A 25,734-nucleotide genomic window follows, 5' to 3' on the forward strand; every position below is an offset into this window, starting at 1 on the left:
ACAACTTGTGTGTCACAGCTGGCACTTGTATCTCCTTAGGCCATAAAGTAGAAACACTTGCTAATACATTGCTAATACCAATACAGACAGAGAACGGGAAGAAAAAAAAAAGGGGGTAGAAGAAAAGAGGGACCCCTTGCTAAAATGAATTTTTTGGGACAGTAAAGCTGTGAACAAGAGTTTCTATTTCCCCCTTGCTTAAACTGCAAGTGTTATACAGCAGAAGGATCACAGTATCAGCCATGGAGGAAGAAGTTACTTAGCCATGAAAGCTACCAGTGCCCCACAGGAAAGCAAGACAGCACAGTGCGGTAAGGTTTAAGTAACCGAGTTTCACAGTGGTTTTTCACATCACAGACTCAACATGCATGCCCACTAAAAACTCCGCTTTACTGCAAAAGCCTGATTTATAACCTGAGTATTTTGAATTTGTGAAGGACTTGGCTTTTTGTAATAAAGGTTTTAGCGTCATGTTCTACAAATAGAATGTTTTCTCCATCTTTTGGAATATTTGGATTTTGTCACTCTTAAAAGCTGTCAGAATTTTAAACTATTAGGCAGCTCCATAAGAGTGAGGGGGATGGGAAATGGAGAAATAAACTGGGGGGTGAGGGTGGAGTATGGCATTCCATAGATCAAATGGTATCAAATATATCATTGCACAGACATTTGTTCCCGGTTCTACCAGTTACTGCATGCCACAAGCTACAAGCAACATGATAGCAGTTCCTAAATTTGTCCAAAAGGAAGAAGCCATTTGGACCTGTTGCAAAGCCTTATAGTTAGAGGACAGAAAGAAACGATACAGTCAGAAGTTCCAGACATGAGCTATTTTGACAATGTCCAGGGCAAAAGGAAAAAAAAAAAAATGAAAAAGAAAAAAAAAATGAAAAAGAAAAAAAAAATTAAAGGCCTTTGCTACCAAATTAATTCCACAGGTAATTGAGACAGTTCAGCCCAACAGCTGAAAGCACCATCACAACAAAAGCACAGTGCTGGGCTTGGCACCCAGCAGGACTACCTCAGCTGCCCTCCCAGGGACTGTTCAGATAGCTTAATGAATATATATATACATACATATATATATATATATACATCTATATACGTATATACACGCACACATACACACACGTTAATATATCTATATATACACACATGCGTGTGCCAGCAAGCAACAGGCAATCAAAAGAAATCCGAGATACTTTTATTTTACCCAGATAGATTCAAAAGACAAACCTGTTCTGAAATTAACTTAGGCAGACATAGCAGACTCAACCTATCCTTCTGCTTTCCCATTTGGTGATGAAAATAAGCCACACACATCAACTGCAAGAAGGAAAATAAGAACACCCAGACACTCAGAGTTTCAGAGTTTCATAACTGCCCCTTAAAGGGGGAAAAAATTAAAGGAAAAGAAAAAAAAGGAAAAAGCCACACACAAACACAACAGCTTCAAGAAATGGTAAAAAAAATAAAAATAAAAAATGAGAGAGAGAGAAGACAGAAAGAAAAAGAAGTGGATGGGGGAGGATAGGAGGGGCAAACCCAAGAATTCCTAAGCACCCTGACCAGGCAGAGCATCTGTCTGGCATCTGCTGAGGCCATGACAGGAGCTCGCTTCATTTCAAAATTTTATTCTCTGAATATATATTGCCTCTAAATGACTCATGTTCAGAAGAAAAGGATGGAGTTGTCTTTAGTTTCCGTGAAAGAATACATTTGAGAAGACAAAGCAGTAGTTTTCAAACTGCACTTTAAGATCTGTGTATATTAATCATACTCCTGCAGCCCTTTTACTTGTTTGTTTGCTTCCCCAGCCAGCTAATTTGTTCTCATCTTTGAACTAAACAGAAAAAGTGTGGGATTTTTTGCTGGCCACACGAGTGGATGGGAACTCCTGCACTTGAGCTCAGCACCTCAGCCGCAGCTGAAAATCAGCCCCTGGATTTCAGAGGGCCGTGGGATGCACCGAGTTGTGGTACCGAGAAGCCACATTGCCTTTAACCAGGCACCTGCTGCAGCTCCAAAACCAGCAACAGAACACCATTTTTCAGGAGACCGACAATAAAAGAGGGCACATGGAAAATTAAAGATAACTTTTATCTTTGAGTGGACTCAGCATCTCCCAGTGTTGCCAAAGCACCCCTCCTGTTCCACAGGAGCCTCCTGGCTGGAGCAAAGCAGGGGATGGCGGTGTGGGTGCTGGGGACCACCCCATGCAGGGCAGAGACCACCTCAGGGTCACCAAGGTTGCCTGAGGCCAAGCCCAGCAGCCTTCGGCACCATGCAGCTGGTGTGACTCCCCAGGAGGTGTCTTGGGGACCTATGCCACGTAGTCACCTCCATAGGCCTCAACCTGGGTACAGACCCTCTCCTCAAGGCCAGGGTGAAAAGCGTACTTAGCCAGGCCCAAAAGCATGGTGATTTGACATGAGAAGTGCGGAGGAGGACGAGGAAGTGGGGATGACCTTGTAGAAGAGGATGGGCTGAACAGGCAAGAGGCATGTGCCTCCATAGGCCATGGGAGCAGGAAGACATTTGTTAGCCCCTCACCTCTGCACAGCAGTGCTAGGGCCTGGCCAGAACTGAAGTAATACTCCTTAAAAATACTGCAAACCATCTGTAAACATTATTCACATGAAAGCTTGACTCCACTGTCATTGGAAACCTAGGCATTGAGCTGGAACCACACAAAGACAAAGTACTGGGTTATTTAGGCTGTGGATTTGAGGCTACTTTTTTCACTACATTCCTGGCCTTCTACACATTTCCTACCAGACAGCAGCCTCCTCCAACCAAAAACTAGCAGCACATATGCAGAAGCATGGGCAGCCTTTCGGCTCCAGCCATGTGCAGCCACCTGCTGGCTCCGGGCACGCAGGATTTCCCCATGATCTGGGCAGGAAGGGAGGAGAGGGAAGGAGATGCAGGACAATGTAGCAGCAACACTAAGACAGCAACAGAGTGGACCAAAGGCAGACTGGGACCATATTTTTGGCTTAACTTGAACACCAAGACACTTGGAAAATATAAATTTATTCATGGGTGCAATGGGCTTAAAAAAAATGGTGTGAACTAGAGACCTGGTCAGTAATTGTGTCCAGAATATTCCCTCCTTACTAGATTGAGTTATGGCAGGGATAACAATCAATGCTATATATTAGTTGCTGTATAAATTAACATTAAATCTACATTCTGGCACATTTTAATCTATTAGGTTTTTAGTTAAGACTTTCTTCCTGATAATGGCCTTCTCACCATGTTAGTGCATCAACCCAGCACTATTACGGGTCCCAGTTGGGCTCAAAAGGTACATCAGAGACAGCAGGCTTATCTCCATGGCATCCCTTCTGCAGGCAGAGTGGGGTCTGCTTGGCACTTAAAAAACTGAGCGGAAACCCTGCAACTCTTATGGTCAGAAAGAGTGGCTGACACCGACTTACTAGTAGCTTTTAGGCCAGCAAACCTTTTTGGCAAGACAGAAGAGGAGGGAAGGTATCAGGATGTCCCCAGACAGTGATGTCTGAGGGGAGCAGGAGGGAGAAGGAATTCCAGGAACAGCTGGCCACACTGGAGATATCTGGTTTCAGTGTATGTTTTAAAAAGGAATGACATGCTTAAAGATGGCCACAAGCATCAGACAAGCTGTGCTCTTGCAACAGCCTTCCCCTTTTTGAGTTTTCCAAGTTCACTGCCATCAGAGATACAGCTGGATGAGCCCATTAACGGGCTGGCACATTGCCTTCTACAACAAATAGGCTGCAGTGCACAAAGCTGACAGGAAAGGTGCTTCATGGAACGCATTCGGGCATCACCATCTATTACAGAACATTTTCAGGGTAGGACATGCACTAGAGATGGCTAACTACATTCTGCCTCAGTTCAGCCCTCCCAGTTCAAAAAGCTTGTTCCTAGGTCCATCTGGAGACAAAGCTTATTGACCCAGGCAACAACCCAACTAGATGCAGACATTGCATCTAAATGTTGAAGGAGGACTGGCCTGGCCTCACCAGAGCTCCTGTAATCCAAAAAAAAGAAGGCGAAGGATGGTCGGCAGTGTCTCAGTCCTCACCATCAGCTCCACACTCAATGGAGAACAGCATGGAGAACACCTCAGCAGCAGAATGTCAGAGGTAGCTGCCACAGCACCAGGTCAGGCCACCGCTCCTGCATTTTGCATGTAATCAGTTGGATAAGTTGTATTCATGGGACACATTACTACAGGATGTCAGAAACACAAGCAGTTACTTTTAAACCAGGGAGCTCAAGGACAAAAAAATACACCAAAAAAAGCCCACACTCCCCAAACTGCACTATCTTTCTGGGCATCTAGCATGATTGAACTAGTCTTACTCTTCAGTTTGTCAAGGGACAGGTACAGCCATCAACCTAGAGGGAAGTATATGACATGTCTTAAAATAATTTTAAAGTTTTACCATGTGAGGCAAGCTGTAGAAAAAATCAGTCGCTTAGTTTGCTGGAGACCCAGACAGGACAGTAAGTTTTTGTACAAGGGATGTTGGGACAGGCTTCTATGCAATTTTATTTGGGGGTGTGCAGAGTTGGCATATGCACCCTCCTTCATGTGAAGCACCACCCAGTGAAGAACTAGTGGATTAAAAAAGGAATCCACAGACAAGCTATTTCCTGGAACATCAGCCAGGTACGATGGAAAAGGACACTGCTCAACCAGCTTCACTTCATAGTGAAATCCATGCTATGGATGGGTGGTCTTTTGTCTAGTGTTAAGGACCAGATGAGCAGGCACCATCAGCTGCCTCCAACTGTGTGAAGCTGGCCACCATGTCCAGTCTTCAAACTTTGACCCCTTAACTGAACCAAAGGGGATGAGATGAAAAGAATACGTGTCCTATACCCACATATTCAACATTGTTTATACAGCCAGATGGAATAAAAGCCATTAGAGGCCTGACAATCAAAATCCTACTTCAGACAATGTGTGTCATACTGCTTTGACTCGTAAATGCATGTGAACATTTGTAAAAGGAACTTCAACAGAGTATGTCATAACATTGTTATGTTGCAATTCATTTTCCCCTGAAATAAAGATGGTGATGCTTTTCATTCTGACAGTCACTAAATTCTCCACAATAACTCAATTTTCAGAACAAGTTTAAGCTTTGACACCATCTTACCCCAGCCAAAAAAAATCAATATACCAAAAAAAAAAGTTTATATAAAGTTCAGATATTTAGCTCAAGTGAGCCAATTATCTTCTTTTGAGAAAACCAGTTTTGAGAAAACACTGTTAAAAGGTTGCTAATGAGCCTACAAAAACATATCCTACCCTACTGTCCATACCCATAAATATGAGGGTTGAGGTTAACTATATACAGACCAATAAATTGTGCCTGTCTTCTCCAAGGCTTTCTGCAATAGCACTCAAGAAATTACACCGAGAGTTAGCCAGCAGCTTTCTTCCACTCTTTAGAGAACAAAAGTCTGATTTTTGGAGGTGGAAAGCTGATGGTGCTCACATATATGAAGGACTGGGAATGAAACAAGACCCATTTGTGATGCTCACACTCATGCCAACAGGATATAGCTACCTTCTTTACTGTATTTGGGGCTTTTCTGAAAGTCAGCATGAAATAAAGTCTGGATCAAGTTAGTGCAGTAGGCACACTCCAGCTTCAAAAATCTTTTACTTAATCCTCTTTGGTTAGCTTAATTTCGTCAGCTCTCCCCTTACTTCAAGGTCAGCTACTTCACGGAAAAAGGGTATATTCTTAGGATTTCAGAAAGCACCTACAGGATTTAATATAAAAAGGTATTTTTCTTGGTGCCTGGTTATCAAGTGTCTGCCATGCAACTTTCCACATTCTCCTTGCCATCAACAGAAACCTGCACAAAGCTACCTTGTGCTAAAATCTCAAGTTTCTCCTCATTTCCACAAGAGACACTAGCTGCAAGCATTTTCCCAGGGTTCCAGCCAAAACTTTTATTCTGCTTACTTATGCCCCCATTTGGGATCCTATCCTCTACTTCTGCCCACTGTCATAGTGCAGCTATTGTTCTGCGAGGTTATTTCATGCCAACACACCAGAAGATACTAGTATGATGTAGACCTTTGTGCTTCAAAGCCAGACAGGTAAGATTTCCTTTCTAATCAACACATCTTACAAAAATGGTCTTACAATGGAATCCTAAAACTTAACTTAAATATATAGCTTTCCCAATTCCCTGAAGCTTTCATTTGAGATAAGCTCATGTTACAGTCACAGTACAAAAGCAGATAAAAAAGCAAGCTTTTATCATAACTTTTAGAGGGTCACCACGTACTTTCTACATAGCCAAAATGCTGTAGAACCTGAAGAGTAACCAAGGCAAGACTGATTCTTTAAGAAATATACCTTTGACCTGAATTGGACACTACCACTTTGCTGTCCCCAGAGCATTCCAAAACTTAGCTGCAGTGAAAGGTTAACATAATTTTAAATCTATGGTTGGTGTATGGGTGTGGGTACACATACACCCTTAGTGCACTCCTTCTCTTTAGACATCCCAGTGTCGTGATGGAACAGAATCACCAGCTGGTAGGACTTGAGTTTATCAACAGTTTGCATCGATAATACTCAATGTATTTTGTAACCAAAAGATTGTATGTCAAGACAAGTATACTGATCTAGATTGAACCCAGTTCCACACAATATACTTTTAGGAATCCTTTATTTTGTTGAATGCCCACTACTGTTAACCTGTTGTATTGTGGGTCATACCAGACATGCCACTTGGACTCTAACTCATACTCCTTCCATAATACTAAGCTGATTCGTTGATTACCAGGATGAAGTTTACTGTGGTTGCTAGTCAAACTTATTATGAATCCTGTATTAAGGAGAATTCCTTAAATTTCTTCTTCCACCACTACAAAAAAAAGACATGTGTCTGTTCTTGTTCAATGTACCTAACAGCCTTATGCAGTTTTTACGCCTTGTAGTTGGTTCAAAAAAGGCAAGTGAAATTTGTAGATTTTTAAACTAAAAATAGATCCCTACTTCAAATCTGCCACAAGACATTTTGGATTTCAAAGGAAAAAAGCACAACCCTGAGAATACTGGGTATCAAATGAAATATTTCAGTTTGACTTTCCATTCTTAACTACAGAAGTTAGTGAAGATGTTATTGAGATAAAGCAGATTTAGAATAGCCGGCTGATATCAAGCAGATCCACTACCAAGACAAATAGACAGAGTAAACTTCTACGGCCTTTACAACAGAGAAGTTTTGATCTATTAACCTCCACATTCTGAATTTCAGCCAAAGATTTCAGACAACCTGCATACCAAGGAATAGACAATTCCACACAACAGCACAGATGTTACCGACTAGTCTGTCCCAGACCTCTCTATTAATAATGGTCATTTCAAAATTCCTAATGTATGGACTCCTAATTCATCATGACTTCTTATTTCCGGAAAGAGATCATAAACACGACGAATGATTTATTCCAGTCGAATTGTCTACAGTAAGTCAGAAAATTCATGCTGAACAATGTCTTTGATGGGCTTTATCCAGGAAGGTGAAGAAAGAAGGTCTACAATGCTCATCAAAAGAGTACAAATAATTACAGCAGCTTATAATTTATGAGTAAGGGAAATTAATCACTAGGATTCCATCGTGGTGGAATTAAAAAATAAATAAATTAAAAATCTAACTATCTAACTAAGGGCATTTCAGCTCTGCTTCCTTCCCATTAGAACCAGTAAGGGTGGCACACAAATCTCCTGACTCCACAGCACCCACACTGCTCTCTCGTTTAGGCCAGGGCCAGCTTTAAAGAACACAGTCCGGTGAGGTATGGGAACAATGGCACTGAGAAAACAGGAGACATGGAAACTGCCTGAGAGCATCCAAGAGCAAAGAGCTGATACTAAAGCAAGAAAAATTCATTAGGTCGCTTAGTGTCACATCACAGGAGACAGATTGAAAGCCTCAGAGAGAAACAGTTCAAGCAAGGAAAATGACATTTCCTTGCTTGTATAATGCGGATGTGGGTAGCACAAATAGGAAGGAATAGCAGGGAGCTGGAGAGATGATTTTATATTTCAGGTAATTACATTTCTTGCTCTGAGATTTGACTACTGCCCTGGCTTGTGCCACAGCACTCAGTTGTGTTTCTAGTCAAGTCCTTTATACTGAGGTTTCGATAGCTGATTGCTAGTCACACGTTGCTCATTTACCGTGAGTGCCTGGCATCCCTGCGCATGGAAGAGAGCCATAGCTGTGCCTCTATAATGCTACTGAATGCTAAGTACACTGCAAAGAATGCAAGGTCTGGAGTCTCAAATTAGCATACAGTCTTGAGTCTATTTTCCCCAAATCACAGTCCCAGTACTTGCAGCAATGACAAAAAATTAGATTCATGTTTGCAAAGAACTTTTTTGCAAAGATGCTGTAGTGATGAGCACGAGAGGCTGAGAAAGCCAGTGATTCTGTCCTTGGGATTGGGTTTGAATAGCACATAGTAAACATGGCATAGGACTGCATGTTGAACAGTGAGGAGAAAGTGAAACACTGAATAGCTGCTCATTAGGAGCAGCACTATTCATTCTGAGCACTAAAGAGATACTCAGAAGAAACACAGCAGTGACCATGTATTTAATATGCATGCCCACGAAAGAGAATTGCGGAGAATAGCTTGCAGAGACAACACTATTCTATTCTTTTAGCAGGCTTGACCCTGCAAATTTCATCACGTTCTCCAAGACTGAAGACAGAAACTTACACATGTAATTATTCAAATAGTTCTTACTTCACTGGTGTTTAGCAGTCTTCAGTGAAGGCAGGTTGTAAGATGCTGGGTATTGCATGAGTGAAAAAATCCCACCTATTTCCCCAGCAGGAATACAGCATGCTGTAATCTTGGTAATTTTCTGTTTTTTAAGTTTCTATGTGCAATTCAGTCTCACAAAAGCTGCAAATACAGGACAGGAGATAAACTGCCAAAAGGCTGAACAGTCAAAGTGTACACTCAAATGAAAAATAACAGGGGGAAAAAAAAAAAGTAAGTCCAAGGAAACTATCATTTGCATTAGTATTCACTTGTCTTCTTAAATGCTCTGCTGTTCATGATAGCATCAAGCTGGATTTTCTGGTACTGTACACGTGAAAGCTCTGTTGGTGTAGAAAGCCATGCATTCTGAGACTAATTCACTGAAACTTCTTCAACTCTTTATTAAACCAACTGATCTGTATGGTAATAGAGGTCGCTGTAATAGATTAAAAATAACAATAATAATAATAATAAATAAAAATAAATAATAAAATCAATGTACCTAAGAAATGCAAGTCATTTATTTTCCTGTGCCAAAGTTGGTTGTTTATGTTTTGTGTTATAGAATTTGTTTCTGTTAATCTAACTTAAAGCCTCAGCAAAAGACAACAAACTGGGCAAGGCCTACTTACTCTTAAAAAAACACGCCAAATTTCTAAATTAGACATCTGTTATAAAAGTTTAAGGGTGTAACCTTACCATAACAATGACCATCACCACCAAGAAACCAGGAGTCACTCTCTCAATTTACAAAAAACAGTATCTGTGGGCTAGAGGACAAAACTAGTGAGTGTCTGGACTAAACAGGGACATGAGACCCCATTACCAACAATGGAAATGCACAAAACATGGTCTTTCACGACACACACTTGTGAAATCACTCCATCAAGGACTGAATAATTAAAGAAGTCATCTCGAGCTAGAATCTCATTCTCCAGCCTGGAGCACTGCCAAGGCTGTCAAACTCCAGGTGGTGCTGGGAATCTCTGTAGGCTTCAGCACACAAACCCAACAAAGGTAAATCCTGGGTGTTGCACCAGGGGGCTGAGAGGCGACCTTACTGCTCTCTGCGATGTCTTGAGGAGGGGAAGGGGAGAGGGAGGTGCTGGTCTCCAGCACCCACTTCCTCTGCACCTTTCGGCTGCCCCTTCTGAAGAATTCCCTGAAAATATTTACCAGCCTTCTGAGGAGTCACCTCTTCAAAGGAAAAATAAAAATTAAAAAAGTAACTTTATAAAGATAACCAGAAAAAATTCTTCCCAAACAAGCACAAACCCAGTGCAAGAAGTGCCAACACCTACCTAGCCCTGCACCCAGTCCCTGCCTGCATTATTGCTTGTTTCAGAAGCAGGATCGACCTGGACAGCACCTGCCAGTGGTGCTGCAGCTCACCCACCCTCCCTGGCAGTCCCAGAGAATGGCTCTCATGGCAGGAGGAGATGCATCCTCAGCAGAAGGCAGGCCTGGCCAGCACCCCTAAGGGGATGTGCATCTTCCGAACGATCTAGCCAAGCATCACAAGGCTAGAAATATTTGGATAGCAAGAGAAAATGAACGGTTGTTATAAGGGACACCTCCCATTTAAATGTATAAAAATAGGGTGTTGCAGACTACTTTGGGGTTTGGGGCAATGCTGGTAGTTTTTAACTTTAATTGCAAAAGATAAAAGGCCCAGAAAGCCATGTTCCATCCATTTCTCTGAACTTACCTAGTAAATGTTTCTGCTCATGAAATCCAAGTAAGCAAGTCAGTTTTGTTTTTATAATCTTCAGTTTCAAGATGTACCTTCCATTATAGACATGGTAGCAGGAATTATTGTTTTAAATAGGATTTAACATTATTCTTTCCTTCTAGAGAATGAATTCTGTTGTGTCAGATCATATTCATGAACACACACCTTCTTTTCCACATATTTTCCAAATATAACATGTGCTGATATTTTATATTAGCAGTGTCTTAAACCAAAGTCACTCAAGTCTAAAAATACAACATACATCAGCTGAACAGAGTATTAGAAACTTATCTCCTGTTGAAAGAGCCATTAGTTCTTTTGCCCTTCTATTCATAGTGTTGTTTTTTCTCTTAATGAAAACCACCTTTGTTTTTCTCCTTTCACACCTATGGTTTAGCCCATGAGAGAATTGCTCGCCAGAAGCACATGAAATTCATCCTGTGCACTCAGGCAGCAGATAAATCAGGACAAATTGATGAGCCCAGGGAAAGCATATTCGTATGATAAAAATTAAAGGTGTTATCACAATCCTTTCTAGAATTGCACAGGATATTATAGACACAACGTGTGAATAGGTGTCACTAGAGATGAAGTCAGACGCAGATCATCAGAGACCGATACGTCTTCTTAGCATTCTCTTCATCATGCAAGAGATCCAAAGCCGGTGAGAAATGCATTAGAAAAGAAGCAGATGTTGGGGGAGCACCGAGTTCTTCTTTTTACCTGCTTATCGGCCTCAAAACAACAAGCATAAGGAAACAAAGCCTCTTGATGCAGCCTGGACTCATGCCAGGTCCAACTAAACTACCAATTCTTGATTTTAATCACAGGAGGAGCTCAAAACTGGAGCTCCCAAACCATGGCATACAAGTAGCCTCCAGGTGATTGCTAAGCAGCAGAAAAGCGAGAAGAATGACTGTTCAAATACCAAGGGTCCCCAAAACCCTTGAGAGAAGGTTGGGGAGACATGACCTGCAGCATCAGCACCATCAGAGAGAAGGCACCGGCGCCACCATTACAATAACTTTATTCCCAGGACCGTGCTACCTACGTGCCTAAATTGGGAAACTACAGCAATCATCTCCAGGGAGTGAACACCACAAACAAACTGAGGGAGACCTTGTTGCTTACAGACTTCACCGAGTGTTTGGGGAAGGGCTGTATACAGAGCCCCAAGCATACATGCAGTATCTGCATGCCCTGAGAACAAGCAAAGCTGAACAAGGTCTGGCTTTTAAGGTTTTGGCTTCAAAATATTGTGGGGAAGGGAAGAGGTGGAAAAAAAAAGAGTATTGATGGTAAGCCTTTACCCTTTGCCCACAGGGCAAAAAAGCTAGAACTCCAAATATGAAGGATGCAGGACAAGTTAAATTTTTTAAGCAGCCCAGAATTACTGGTTTAATGGGTCTGCCAAGTGACAGCACGCTCCCGGTAGAGTTCTGGCAGCAGAAAGCTCTTAATCCAAGTGAATTACTAACTGGGAATAATGTCAGCAAAACAGCTGTCAGAATGCTATGCTGCTCAAGCTGAATAGACAAACAACTGCTTAGGGTCGGAAAGCAACACATTCAGCACAGCCTCCAAACAAAGAGCAGGAACTAACACCACCGTTTAACCAACACCTGCCACCACTACCTTCTGCCTTAAAAATGGGAGTGTGAAGGAGGAAAGCAGAACCAACAGAGGAAACAAGCAACTGTTCTCTTCAGAAGCAGCAGCGTAACTCTGGAACAAATTTGAGAGTTGTCCAATTCTCTTTCAAAAAGAAGATGTGGCAAGTCAGTACATATCTGTGCTCAATGCTTCTCACTTTCCAGTGAAGTGGAAAGGGATACTACATGCTGGCACGGAAGAACTGTTAAGAAAAGAAACAACTTCACAGAAACTACGTACCAGAGAAGCTATGTTAGACTCGGTGAGCACCTTACCGAAAGCAGGATTGCTAGCTCATACTTCCCGTAGAACAACCTGTACCTCCCCTGCAGCACGCCTGCAGTTCTGAGTCCAGCCAGGGCTCCCCAAAGTGTGTGTATGGACAATATATATATTTACACTGGATTGCAAATGCCTGATCTAGCTTATATTCTCTGAAGGGCCAATCTGTTACAGGTTGCCTTCTTTTGATGCTCTTTATTCAAATTCCACTCCCCATCTCTTCCCTTTACTCAACTACATTTCTTCTTCTTTCTCTTTTTTTTTTCTGTTTTTTTTTTTTTTTTTTTTTTTTCTCTGCATCAGATTTGGACTGGTGTTGTCCAAATGGTGAAAGAGGACAGAGATAATTTCAAATGCATTCATCGGACACTCGAGGCATAGCAGCTGCTCTGAGCCAAGACCTTACCCACTCGGTTACAAGCCAACAGACAGTATGGGAAATAAGAGATACCAAAAGTCTTACCTAAAAAACATACTCTGGTCCCTGTGATAGTGCTTCAAGTGGCAGTGCAGCTTTATCAGTCCTTCCAGTAACACAAAAAAGAAGGGCCCAAGCAGAAACCCAGGAAGAAGAAGAAAAGCCTTGAAGCTATATGCACCAGAAGACACAAGGAAGATGGATGATGAACTACACAGAAATTATTTGAGTGAGCTTGTAATAGTCATTTTCCCCACCTAAGCCACCTAAAACACTTAGGGCACAAAGCATGCAGACAGCTGGCAGCATCCACGTAACAAAGATGCATCAAGTGAGCACCTTTTGCCACCTCATCTGCTCCGTATTAACTGATGGATTACTTGGCAGTCGTTTATGGAACACAAAATCCCCCAACCTTGCCCACGCAAACAGCAAGCAGAATGGCCCAGAGCGCCCTAGCCACCCGAAAGTCAGATCTGAAGTCAGATGGGCTTTGATGAGCAAGGAGGAGGCGTTCAGCTTTATTAGCAAGAGCAAAGTCTTAATTCTCTCAGTTGTGCTAGTCCAAATACTCTGCCACTGCACTGGGAGCAAAATCTATACTTACCCCACTCCAGAAATTCCCAAATATGCTCTTTCCCTGAGCCTCATCAGACTTCTGGTAGGAAGAAATCACAGTTCTGAGAAGCAGCACGTTTGCACAGGCCAACAAACACTGCTTCGAGTGTGTTTTTTTACAAGAAATTTTCAGATCCACAAATGCAGTTGCATGTGGGGAAATTGTCAGGCTGCATCCTAAGGAAAACTGTTATGATGCTCTCGCAGAAAAGAAGGGACATGAGTATACCCAGCTGAAGTGACCTCCCCTTACCAAAAGCTTTCTACATTGTAGAAAAGTCATTTTTCTAACACACTTTTCGTTGAAGAAAGATTTTCTTCATAATCAAAGTAAACACTGAGTACCAACATGTTTCTGCCAGGCACCTCAGCTTTACAATCACTGTCATGTTTGCTGTACCAACCACTTACGCCTTGTATGCAGTTGTAGCTAAATCTGAGGGCCCCCTCCTCCCCACCAAATGCAAAAATAGAAGCTTGTTTTGCTCATTCACTCCACTCCATCTGGTGTTTCAGATATCCACCTCGTCCCTCACGATCTTTAAAGAAAACCTCAGACTTTTTGTTCTCTTCATTGAGTAGTTTCTTAGAGCTCGGGTCCTTCCTCAGCAAGTACTGACATCATTTCCCACCCCGAAGCTTCACTTCTGTTTGAAGCCCCCTGCCCTAAGCATGTACTGGAAATGCTCACTGCCCATAGGTAGCACCGGCACCCCATTCCCCACCAGCCCCTTTCCCACCACCACTTATTCCCTAGTAGCACTGGAGCCCAGCTCAAGCCATGGGAATCTGCCACGTTGATGTTTCATGTAAGAGCTCCCCACCCTGCACAAAGGCTGCCCCCACTGCTAATTCTGGAAGTCAGCTCCTCCTGGTGTGCTGTATGCAACCCTGTGCCCATGGCACACAGCGATGGGGTACTCCCCTTCCCCTGCACAGACATCCATGCCCCTTGCGTCCTCCCTTCTCTCGGGAGATACCAAGGGACAGGAAAAAGGCAGAAAACAAAAGCTTTCAGCACAGTTTGAGACTGTGCCGCTTCCAAGTAGTCTGCTTTGGCTTTGATCTATTGATTTCAAGGCCCTTCATGTGGGAAGCTGAAAAGCAAGTTTTCTCCACACAGCTCTAAAATGAAAAAGAAAAGCCAGTATGGCATTGTAGGATCAAGTACAGCACTGAAAAACCAACAAACATGGAAGGGGGGGGCGAGGGAACCACAATACCAGACCTGCCCAAAACCAGAACATGCAATCAGGAGCCTTGGTTGAAATCCAAAAATGCAAAATAAAGAATTAAAACTATTACACAGCATTACTACTTCAGAGACATTAGCAAACTACAATGAATGGAAACTAATGTTTAAAATCCCACAGCACTGGTAGACAAGTTTTCTACTAAATGTGACTGGAATGTCATCTGAGAGTTAACCCCGTGCATTTTCATCAAGTTACACCCTACCCTACACAGCTGCCCACAACAGTTTTGCTTTCTTTCTCCCCTGAAGTTACTCATGAGAAGCAATATGATGGAAAGGAGTGAAGTACCAAAGCATTTATTACTGAGGTGCATTTTTAAATGAAAAATCTTTTTGTTTGGGATACTCCGAGGTGCCTCTAGCACCAAGTGCAGAACATCCCTCCTAAGGGCAGCTGGAATAAATTCCATTCGATGCTCATCTTGAGAGAGCACCCATACCAAGTGAGCCTCTGCAAATCTGACTGCTCACTGCTCCCCGGGAGAAATAATCATTGAAAGATAAGCGAGGGAGGCGAAGCCTCACCAGCTTTATTTTTAACACCCGTCTCCCTTTACACTCGCCTTCTCGCAGGGAATTTCTGACCCCGCAGCTGTGCTGTGCCAATCCAAGGCACGCTGGATGCCAGGAACCGCGATGCAACAGCCGCCACCTCCAGTTTCAGAAGGGGCCGTGTGCCTGGGCTGTTCCAGGGGAGCAGCATGGCATTCCCTGCACCCTGTACCTCCAGCAGGCAACGTCCTCGCTCTCCACACAAGCGGCCATCAGTCCAGCACACTTGGCAGAGCAGCAACGTGGGCAGGGCAGCACTGAGCTGAGAGAAGGAGAAAATCAGGCCCCGGCAAGATCGAAGATCTGCATGGTCGTAATTAAAATGTTTGGAGGGTATTTTTGCTTCTCTTTAGAAAAGGCAAGCTGTTTCTAATAAAGGATAATTTGAGTCGCTTGAACTTTGTTGATTTATGACTTTTTTTCATGTTTTTCCAAAACTGAAGGCCCCCTTGTCAAAATAAGAATTGGTTTTGGGAGGGGTAGGATGTTAGGCTATGCTTTTGTACCATTTCTTTCAACTCAGGAGAGAGTCACCTTTATGACTCACTGATTCTGAAATTTCCTTTTTCTCATTAGTGCCATTTTTCTGGAAAGCAGTTTATTTTCTTGGCTATCTTTAATTGATCCAAACACTGGCAGAAGACACACACTGCACATGCATGCTCCCAAATAAGGACTTCCTTTTTTTCCAAACCACAACTTTAAAAACCAACTCATCAGAGTCAGGAAAACAATAAACAAAAAAATATTTATATATTTGCTTTTTTTTTTTTTTTTTTTAATAAAAGAGAGAGAGAAGAAGAGAAAGAGAAAAAGGGAAAGAAAAATAAAATATAACCCCCAAATCCATACCTATTGTATTTGTTTTAGGATGTTGTAGCGACCCTTCTGCCAGAGCCACAACCTGCTGGGACCACAAGGACATAATGTAGCCCTGTGAGTTCACAGAAAACACTGCTTGCAAAGCACCAAGAAGAGATTTTAATCTCAGTCCGGTGTCCTCTGTAGCCACACAAACATTCTGCTCCCACTTGAAATCAGTTATTTATGGGCATCAGCCTCCTCTTACGCAAAAGAAAGGCTGCTTCTCAAGTCAGAGTAAAGGTTACAAGTATTTGTGCTAGTCTGTGGCCTGTTGTTAAAATACAAATGGAAAGGTTGTTTGGGGCTTTTTTCCTTCAACTCTGCCATCCCTGGAATTGGCAGGTATATTACCTTTTACAGGTTTCAGCCTCTCACTGTTGGGGAGAAAAACTTGAATGTAAGAATTGACTTGTAAGAATATACTTGGATATAATTAGGCACATGTAATGCACCAAATTTATTTTTTAAATGATCCTTTAATCCATCCAGAGACTTCAGTGCTCATGATTGTAATACTGAACTAAAAATCTACCCATGTCTACAGGAAGGAAAACAACTGGAAGATATTTAGTCTCAGGATGAGGACTCTTTTTTTTTTTTTTTTTTTTACTGTTTTCTCAGCACACTGAGTATATACAGCCACTTTCCGTATAGCTTGTAAACAACCACAGGGGTGGGATGAAGTGGGGGCGATCTTCGAGGCTGGAAGAGACATCACAGAGAATTTTTCCTTTTGTGCTGTTCCTGAAAGTCACTATGGATCGCATAATGGAAGAATCCCAGTCCTGTTTCCAGCATGAACCAGGATCATGGAGAAACGTTTGTGAAGGAGAGATTAATGGAGATCATTTCCCTTTTACATTACGCACTCAGCTGTAGAAAGCTGAATTAAGGAATTGCTTTCTCTCCCTCCACCATGCTGCTCCTTAGCCTGTGAAGCGCTCCATGAATCACTGACAACAATGCTAGAGCCAAAAAGCCATAGCAATATTATCTTTCAAAATCCTAGCTTGTCAAAATTGATTTCAAAATCGAACCATCTTTGACACTAGGCATGAGATCTCCAAAGAGCAGAACCTAGTGAAACAAGGCTTCTCTTCAAACAGCCAGATGAAGAGAGTTCTCTGCTTTCCCCACTGACCAAGAAGTCCCTAGACTATTTTAAATCAACTTTAACATCAGGAGCAAGCTCTATTAATAACTCCATCATTAAGCGAGCCATTCTGTGGCAAGGATTACTAGCAGCAGTCATTATATATACACACATAATCAAAATAAACTAGTTAACAGTTCTGCGTGAGATATACTAGAACTGAGCAGATTGACTATGAAGGTAGAGAATCATTCTAACCAACTAATACCATGAAGAAAGAACCACTTAAGGATTTAATTCTCAAGAATCAAACTTGCACATCATCTCAAGACCTGAAAAGAAAAGGGAATAATTTAAATTCCTTATTGGTCAATAAGAGCAGTGTAAAATGAATTAAATAAATCTCACCAACCAAAGGCAATCAATCATGTTTTCAGTTTTCCAAAATAAAAAATAGGCTTAGTAGAAATAGTTGGATTGGAAGCCAAACACATTTTATGCTGCCTTGAGGAGTTTCCACAAGGGAAACTCAGTAGTGTACCCTGAAAATGCCTGTCGAAAGCCGAAGGAGCTTTGCCTTTGTATGGAGAAGGATCTTGTTCATGTGAATCGGTGCTTAAATGTGACATTAATATAAACAACCAATAAAGTCGGATTAAAAATAAAATGAAGGGATATTCACCCACCCACTTTCAAGAAACCACAGATTCACAGAATAATTCAGGCTGGTAGGGACCTTGGGGGGGGGGGCCTAGTTTGACATCCTGCTCAAGCAAGGGCAGCTCTAGGCCAGGCCAGGCTGTTCTGAGCTTTGTTCATTTGGGCACAAACCCACCGAGGATGGTGGTTTCCCAGCCTCTCTCGGCAGCCTGCACCAATGCTCAACTGCCCCTGTGATGAAGAAACTTTTCCTCACGCCAAGTCAGAACCTTCCCCGTTTTAGTTTATGACAAGTATCGCACACTCCTGGCCCAGGCCCCTGTGAAGGCCATGGCTCTGTCCCCCCAGTAACCTGCCCATACATACATGGAGTGCTGCCAGGTCCCCCCAAATCCACCTCTTCTCCAGCCCAGCTCCCAGGACAACTGCTCCAGCCCCAGCCAGCCTGGGGGCTCTCTGCTGAGCTCACTCCTTATCAATGCTTATCAATGTCCTTCCTGTACTGTGGGACCCAAAACCACACGCAGTATTGCAGGTATGGCCCAGCAAGCACCAAGCAGAAGCAAACAACCGCCTCCATCAACTCACTGGCTCCAGAAAATCCATGACGAGCTGACCTTTCCTGCTGCCAGGACACTGCTGCCTTGTCAGCTGGTCCCCCCCGGCCCTCTCCAGCAGAGCTGCCCCCCAGGCAGTCACTCCCCACCCTGTCCTGCAGCAAGGGGATGGTCAGCCTGTCCCAGGTACAGCAAGTACATTTCTGTTTAATAAATAAGAGGCAGTAATGGGCAGGGTTTTTTTCCAGTTTCAGCTGGGGTGTGTTCTAGTTCATCACATTCTTACAAGTCTGTCCCTAGGACATATGCTGCAGCCCTTTCACCTGATACTGTTCTTAGCATAGCTGCAAGAAGTTTCAGCTATTAATTTTGATGCTATGTTACTGGTACCATAGTAGCACTGTTGTAATCATCGCAACCGAGGAGACCAAGTGAGGCAAGGGAACACAGTAGTTTATTTCTTAAATGACATGTTGGAGGGATGGAAAGTTAGATCTTCAGAGCCTGCATGCCAAAATGCTCGCACCTTCCCCCTGTGCAGCTGCATCAACTGCCCTTTCAAATGGCACTTTCACTCCCATAAATCTTGCTTTCTTTGTGGCATTCTTCCACAACTGGTCTTGTTGGGATACTTACAGAGAATCAATACATGAAAGTGTCCATCTGTGGATGAAGAGCTCCTAGACTGGTAGCTTTTCCAAATGAAAGATAATATCGTTTTTATAACCTGTGGCAAAGTAACACTTCCTAGATTGGCCAACACATTTTAGAGGCTAGAAAACGAGTCTACCACATTGATCATCCAGTTAATTCTCCATACTTGGAAAGATTCCACCTTCCTTTCGAGATGATAAACATTTTCCTTTATTTTATTTTATTATTATTTTTTTAATGTAGTTCACACTAGCAGAACAAATGTAATGAGGTTTAATAGCTGTGTTCAACAGGTCTTTACCACCAACCACATAATGACATTCCAGACTTTGGTCTTAAGGGCAGATCTTTTACCTATTTTAAAATTTTAGCAATGAAAGGAGAAATTAATTCAGTTTTAAGACAATTAACAACTCAATCCTGCGTTTCCTTGACATTATCCCTTTATCAATAGCATCGTTGTTCCCACTACTCCCACTCTTGTACTAAGCGCTACTTGTAACATGGCTTAAATGGATCTCATGACAAGGGAATTGGGTCCATGTACACAGGACACAAGGTCAGCTGCCAGGCAACTGGGAGAAGAAAACATTTCTATAAGATGATAGTCTGACAGGTCAGAGAGTTTGGGCAGGTTCTTCCACCCCTTTAGAACAATCTATTTTTCATTCCACTGAATGACTAATTCAGCCAGAACGAAGAGCATCACATCAACCCCATCTGCAGCCACTAAATGCTGCCCTGGAGATGTAGAGAAAGAAGAGAAGAATTCCTCTCCAAGTCCAGTCACAATAACCGCGGTAAAATTATTCTGAATTCACATCCATCGTGGACCAGAAGTCAGCCACCTTTTGACTCTTTATAGCTCCCACGTTGTGGGAAATATTCATATAGCCTAACTTTAGTTGTCCACAAATCAGGCAGCTTGTCCAAACTATTTGCATGGATTCCTTCTAGTCTGAGGAACATCCTCATCTCTCCCACCAAGACGAGAGACTTGAGATTAGTACAGACAGATCAGCTGGAAAGTTAGGGCACTGTCAAACCCGTCAGCCAAAACTCCCTTCCAAACCATGAGGCCCTTATTGAAAGCCCACTGAGGTAACTGAGAATCTCTCTGTTGAAAAGTGTCTGTTGGATTTCTGTCCAAGTAACCGTGAGACTGCAGTGGCAGCTGAAGGTCCCAGTTGGCTAGAGGCACCACCATTCTAGGACTAGAGTCCCTGTTCAAGCACCTTGAAGTTTGCTTGAAAGCAAAGGTAGACTAGATGTCTATGCATACTTGGGAAACGCTACTGCAGTAGCAACCTGAAACCTCTTGCAGGATGTAGGTTACTCATAGGCATAGCCAATCAATGCTTTTAACCAATACTTTCAATAAAAAGAGCTTTATCTCTGATGTTCCTCAAAGTCGGGGCACTATAGTCAGCATCATACCACATTTCCAAGGCCATATAAATCAGCTTGTAAATTACTCAAGTTCCAGACCCCTCCATCAGATTATCTGATCCAGTCCCTTCACCACACAGAAAAGATGTTGTCAATGAACTACTTCCATCTCCATTTAAGTCCCATTTTCGCAATGGAAGACATAAGCCTCAGCTCTCTAGAACTTCTCCAGCACAAGAGGGAGAGATGCCCTAAAGAAATGTTGTTTCAAGACAGTAAAAAGACAATAACATTGTTTACTTGGCTGAATTGCTGGTTTTATACCCCTTGCATCGTTTCACAGATAGGGTGGTGTAGAAGTGACCTGTCTATTTTGCTGTGCGACCTGATGCATACAGAAATAGTAAATACACCGGGTCCCACTTCTAGAAGCATGGCCACTGTTACCAAATTAAAACTGCTGCCTTCAATGCAGAAATCTGACAGCGGTAAGGAGAAAAATTCAGAACCAACAAACCCTTCTGTGTGGGGAATTTCTCCGTAACAAGAGGACTCTGTAGAGGAATACATACAAGAGAAAAGTGACAGACTTGTAAGTTGCTGCATTTTAGCCCATACACATCTAGAGGGAATAGCAAAGTCAAATGCTGACTACGGGGGACAGAAAACATGCCTTATTATTACCATACAACTATAAAGGAAGCTTTCTTATCAGCTGGCAAACTTACTAAGGAATACAAGTCTATGGAAAAGCCATCCCTAATTGAACCAAGTCTCAACAATGAGGATGGAGCATATTAATGAGGCAAGGATAGGAGGTGCGATGATGAGATAACAATACCCTGAGGAGTTGCACCAGTATTAAATGCGACTTTATTACTGTATTGCTCTGGAGTCTGTGCAGCAAGAATAACTCTGTTTATACAGATGTTCTTTCAGCCATCAGTTATTCTAGTTTAAGCACACACACTGGGAACCTTGACATTTTAAAATTACAGGCCAGTAGATTAAATTAGATTTGTTATTTCGCTTTAGTAAGCCACTACACTTTACAAGGCTGATATATTCTTTCAGTGAAACTGAGATGCACTAATTGAAATGGGATACTGCACCTTTAATAATGCAGACCAATGTAGCTGTCTCACAGGGTTTTTCATCAGGTGCCTTTATTTTAAGTCTTCTCAGTGCTACTTATATGGTACATTTTATCATTAAGAGGGCATTCTTTGCTTAAGTAGTGCATGCCAAGCTAAATTAAAATAATAGAACCGGTTTACTCTAACACAGAGGGAAGTGCGGTTGCTATTTATGCAGAATTAAATATGTGATTAAGGCTGAACTCCAACCTCCTACCAAAAGTGTCTCACGATCAAAGCGGAAAGCCCACAGAGTCCCCAAATGCCACCTTGGGCAACGCGCAGCTCACGTCAAGTCTAACACCACTTGAAATCAGAGCTCAGGCCCCTTGGCCTGCTCAGGTGTTCACCTTGGCACTTCTGGCTCAGAGCTCCAGGGAGACACAAAAGGGAAAAGATTGTTACAAGGAACCACCCAAACTTCAGCGCAACTTAGGCTGCCCTGTTCTGTGAAGTAACTCTGACGGAGGGAAAAGAAAACTCCCGGCACCCCGGAGACGTGCTCTGGTGAAACATCAGACGCCCCAGGAGTAAATAAAGGCCTCTGAGACCTTCTGCCTGGAGGAAGGGAAGTACCTCAGTCCTTGAAGATTTAGACATTCACCACTTTGTGCCGTGGCTCTCCATCTGCGAAAGAGGACAGCCGCCCTTCCTAGCCCCGCCAGAGGAGAAATGCAGTGCCGACCACAGGGCGGATTCCTGTCAGCGCTGCACAATGGTGACAGCGCTCATACGACTATTCAAACCAGATGAGAATCCAGCCCGCCAGCCACACAACTTACTCTGTAGAAATAAAAATGCACAGCCAGCTCAGAGTTTCAGATCTGCCCATTTCTGCCCCCATTTCCTTGTGTAGCTCTGTTTCACAGTCTTAGGCAGGTTTTAAGCTGTCTCCCACTGCTGACGCCCCCACCAAGTCTGTCTTCTCCGTACGAGGCAGGTTCAGCAGCCCTGCTTACAACAGCTACTGTTTATTTTATTTTCCTTTGAGAGTTCACTTCACTTTAAACATCCAGAGCAGAGTTAGAAGCCACAGCTGGACATTTGCTAACACTTCTAGGCCAATGAATACACTGGTGAGAGATAACCACGGAGCCAACTGGAGCCGATGGACTCAGGGGCTGGACACAGCATGAACCCCGTTTCTGGTTTTCGCCCAGATCAATAGGGTTAGCACATGAATGTTGATACCCATAATAAACAAATAAAATCTTGGGAATGTTAAGACTGCTGCCGCTTTTCAGTAACTTTGGACTAATATGTCAAGTTCTGCCTAATTGCTCAGTCCAAGCCATCGGGGGAATGCCGACCACATTTTTGCAAGAGGTAATAACCCTCATGCCCCAGAGCTTACACCGGGCTGTGATTAGAAGGAAATATCATTCTTGAGGCAAATTAAACCACATTCACTTCACAGGTGGCTCCTTCCTGCCTTCCCATAGCAGGAGCACCCGCTGTGGGCGCTGCCGTAGAGGCAGATGCTCCCCCCAGCCCCGCAGCCACAGCAGTGCCCCCGGCTCCTGCCACGCTCCCCAGCGGGAGGAAGGTGCCAAGAGTAACAGTACCACCTCGCATATCTCACCCTGCCTTCCGCACACCCAGAAGATTAAAAACAGTGATGGAGGAAGCACAAGAAGCCATATACGGCTTCCTTTATATGCATGTGGGTTCTTTGGACCTGCATCAAGTGCATGAGGCGTTGCGAGCCCTCGCACCCTGCTTATGGGGCCCTGGATCACACAAGGACGGGTGTGAGACCTCCCGTCACGGCCAAGCTGCCCAGGAGGGATGTTTCCGCCTGACCCACGAGTTTCTGCTCTGAGACAGGAAGGCTTACACTCCCTTAATTATTATCATGCCCGGGGTAACTGCTGGCAGCCTCGTTACCTACAGAGGACTGCTCTGCCGCTGAGTGCCAGGCTCTGTCAGCCGCCAGCAGCACTCGCGGTCACAAGGGATTTCGCGTACCGCATGTATGGCAGGGTCATGTGCTACAAAGCGGGATGTACAGCTATGGGTTCGTCTTCCCAAGACAACCAGCGTTCATTTGCACTCCCCTTTTCCTCTCGCAGGCAGCCCACTCACCTCCCACCGGCACAAAACCCCATCTCTCCCCGCTCCTCACTGCTTTCCTGCCCCCGGTCCCGCAGCAGCCAGCCAGCTGTGTCGGTGCAAACCCCCAAGCCTGACACAGCATTACCTTTTCGGCTGGCGTCGGGGTGAACCCCGAATCCCGACAGCCTCCAGACCCCGTGCCCGACCCGCCTGCAGTGTGCACCCGGGGTTTAGGCAGTCGTGAAGTTGCAGCGATTTCCAGGCGAATTCGCCCAGCCTCGCCAGGAACCCGGCATCTCCTGCGGCTTACGGAAAGCTGCAGATTAAACGCAAAGCCCGCAGCTCCCGGCAGCTATTCCCCTGCCATCTCGGCCGATACCACCCTCACGCGTCTTCCCGACCCGCAACCGGACCGCGGGCTATTCCCAGCTCCCCTATCACCCCACGCCAAAATATTTAACCCTTTGGTTTCGCCCCCCAAGCCGGCTGTTTTCCACGTTTTATATCACCGCAGCCGAGCGGCGAGGCGGCCCCGCGGGATGGGCACGGCCCGGAGCGAGGGGGGCACGGGGATGGGGGCACCCCGATGCGCGCCCCCGGCCGCCCCGATGCGCGCCCGCGGTACCTGCGCGGCCCCCCCCGGCGGGGGCTGCGGGGATGGAGGCTGCGGGGATGGAGGCTGAAGGTTGCGGGGCTGCAGGGTTGCGGGGCTGGAGGCTGCGGGAGCGCCATGTCCCCGCAGTGTGCCGGGGGGGGGACCCGCAGCCTGCCCTCCACCCCCATAGCCCAAGGAAGCCCCCCGCTGGGGGTCGCGGCCTCCCCGCACCTGCCTCCCGCTCCTGCTTAGGGCCGGGGAGGGGAAATGCGATTAAGGGATTGAGCCGGCGGCGGAGGAGGAGGAGGAGGAGGAGGAGGAAGCAGCACCCGCATCCCGCCCGCTCCTTACCTCGATCCACTTCTGCGCCTCGCCGAAGGCCGGCTCGGGCTGGGGCTGACCCTCTGCCGCCAGCTCCAGCCCGGGGCTGGCCATCTGCGGGCCCCCGGCTCTCCGCCCCGCAGCGGGGCCGTGGATGGCCGTCGGGAGGATGGCTCTGATTTTTTGGGGTGCCCGCAGCCCCGCCGCTTCTCCTCCCTCCGAGCTCCCTCCCTCCCCCCGGCGGCGCTGCTCGCCCGCACTCGGGTCGCCGCCGAGGCTCGGGGCTCGGTCCTCGGTCCTCCCTCCGTCCTCTCTCCGTCCTCCCCCGGTCCTCCCTCCCTCCTCCGGTCCTCCCCCGGTCCTCCCCCGGCCGCCCCGCCCGCCCCGCCGCGCCGCCAGCTAAAAATAAACCGGGAGGGCGACGGCGCCCGTGCCTTCGGGCCCGAGGGGAGGAAAGCCGGGGGGTCAGAGCCGTGCCGGGGGGCTGCAGCCCCTGCCAGGGCGTGCTAAGAGCCGGCTGCACCGGGGGGGTGGGCGTGGGGTTGGGTGGTTTTGCGTGCAGGGGGAGAAAACGCAGCCGCCTCCTCCTGCGGAGGCTCGCACGCCTCGGCTGCGGTGGGTGAGGAGCCCCGGCTGGGGCAGGAGGGCTCCAGAGCCTGAGGTTAAGCAGAGAAGTTTCTAGAAGGATAAAATGGCAAGGCCTTCTTAGAGCCAAACCCCAAAAACTATGGCGTTCAGCTGTTTGGGTGTGAAGGGTGAGCCAGTGGTGCTTGTCCCAGCGCAGAGGGGTGGCTGCAAGCTGGGAACACAGGCGTGCGAGCACTGACCCCAACTGCTACGGGGTTTTGTTGAGAGGGGTGCCCCGTCAGAGCTGGTGGCTTGCTGGGTTTCAGCAAACTGATGGGAAGCAAGCTGCAGGACCGACTCTTCAGCACTGCCTCCTTGGAGGTGTGAATTGGCCTCGATCCAAAACTTCTGCATCCTGCTTGTTGTCAGAAACCAGCCAAATGCACTAACTCTTCAAATCAGAACTCCTCAAATCACCAAAATTCATATACCCAGCTTCATTTCCATTCCATTTTACCTTTATGGTTCTCTACATT

General features: G+C 45.1%; 1 protein-coding gene across 11 annotated transcripts in view; it reads right to left on the bottom strand.

Annotated features, from left to right (window-relative positions):
* Positions 1–24,968, bottom strand: part of LIMCH1 (LIM and calponin homology domains 1) — a 171,550-nt gene extending 146,582 nt beyond the window's left edge. For 4 of the 11 annotated variants that reach the window (XM_038177873.2, XM_027457186.3, XM_027457184.3 and 1 more), the window contains exon 1: positions 24,662–24,968. Coding sequence is in view for 8 of the 11 variants with exons in the window: in XM_027457186.3 (XP_027312987.1) it covers positions 24,662–24,745 (84 nt within the window). In the remaining 3 variants the exon portion in view is untranslated. Of the gene's footprint in view, positions 1–23,860; positions 24,038–24,340; positions 24,365–24,661 lie in introns of those variants that run through there. The other 7 variants (XM_027457190.3, XM_027457185.3, XM_038177875.2 and 4 more) reach the window with 4 other exon arrangements.
* Between the last annotated feature and the right edge of the window lie 766 nt (positions 24,969–25,734).

Source organism: Anas platyrhynchos, chromosome 4 (assembly GCF_047663525.1).
Source record: "Anas platyrhynchos isolate ZD024472 breed Pekin duck chromosome 4, IASCAAS_PekinDuck_T2T, whole genome shotgun sequence".
Classification (NCBI taxonomy): domain Eukaryota; kingdom Metazoa; phylum Chordata; class Aves; order Anseriformes; family Anatidae; genus Anas; species Anas platyrhynchos.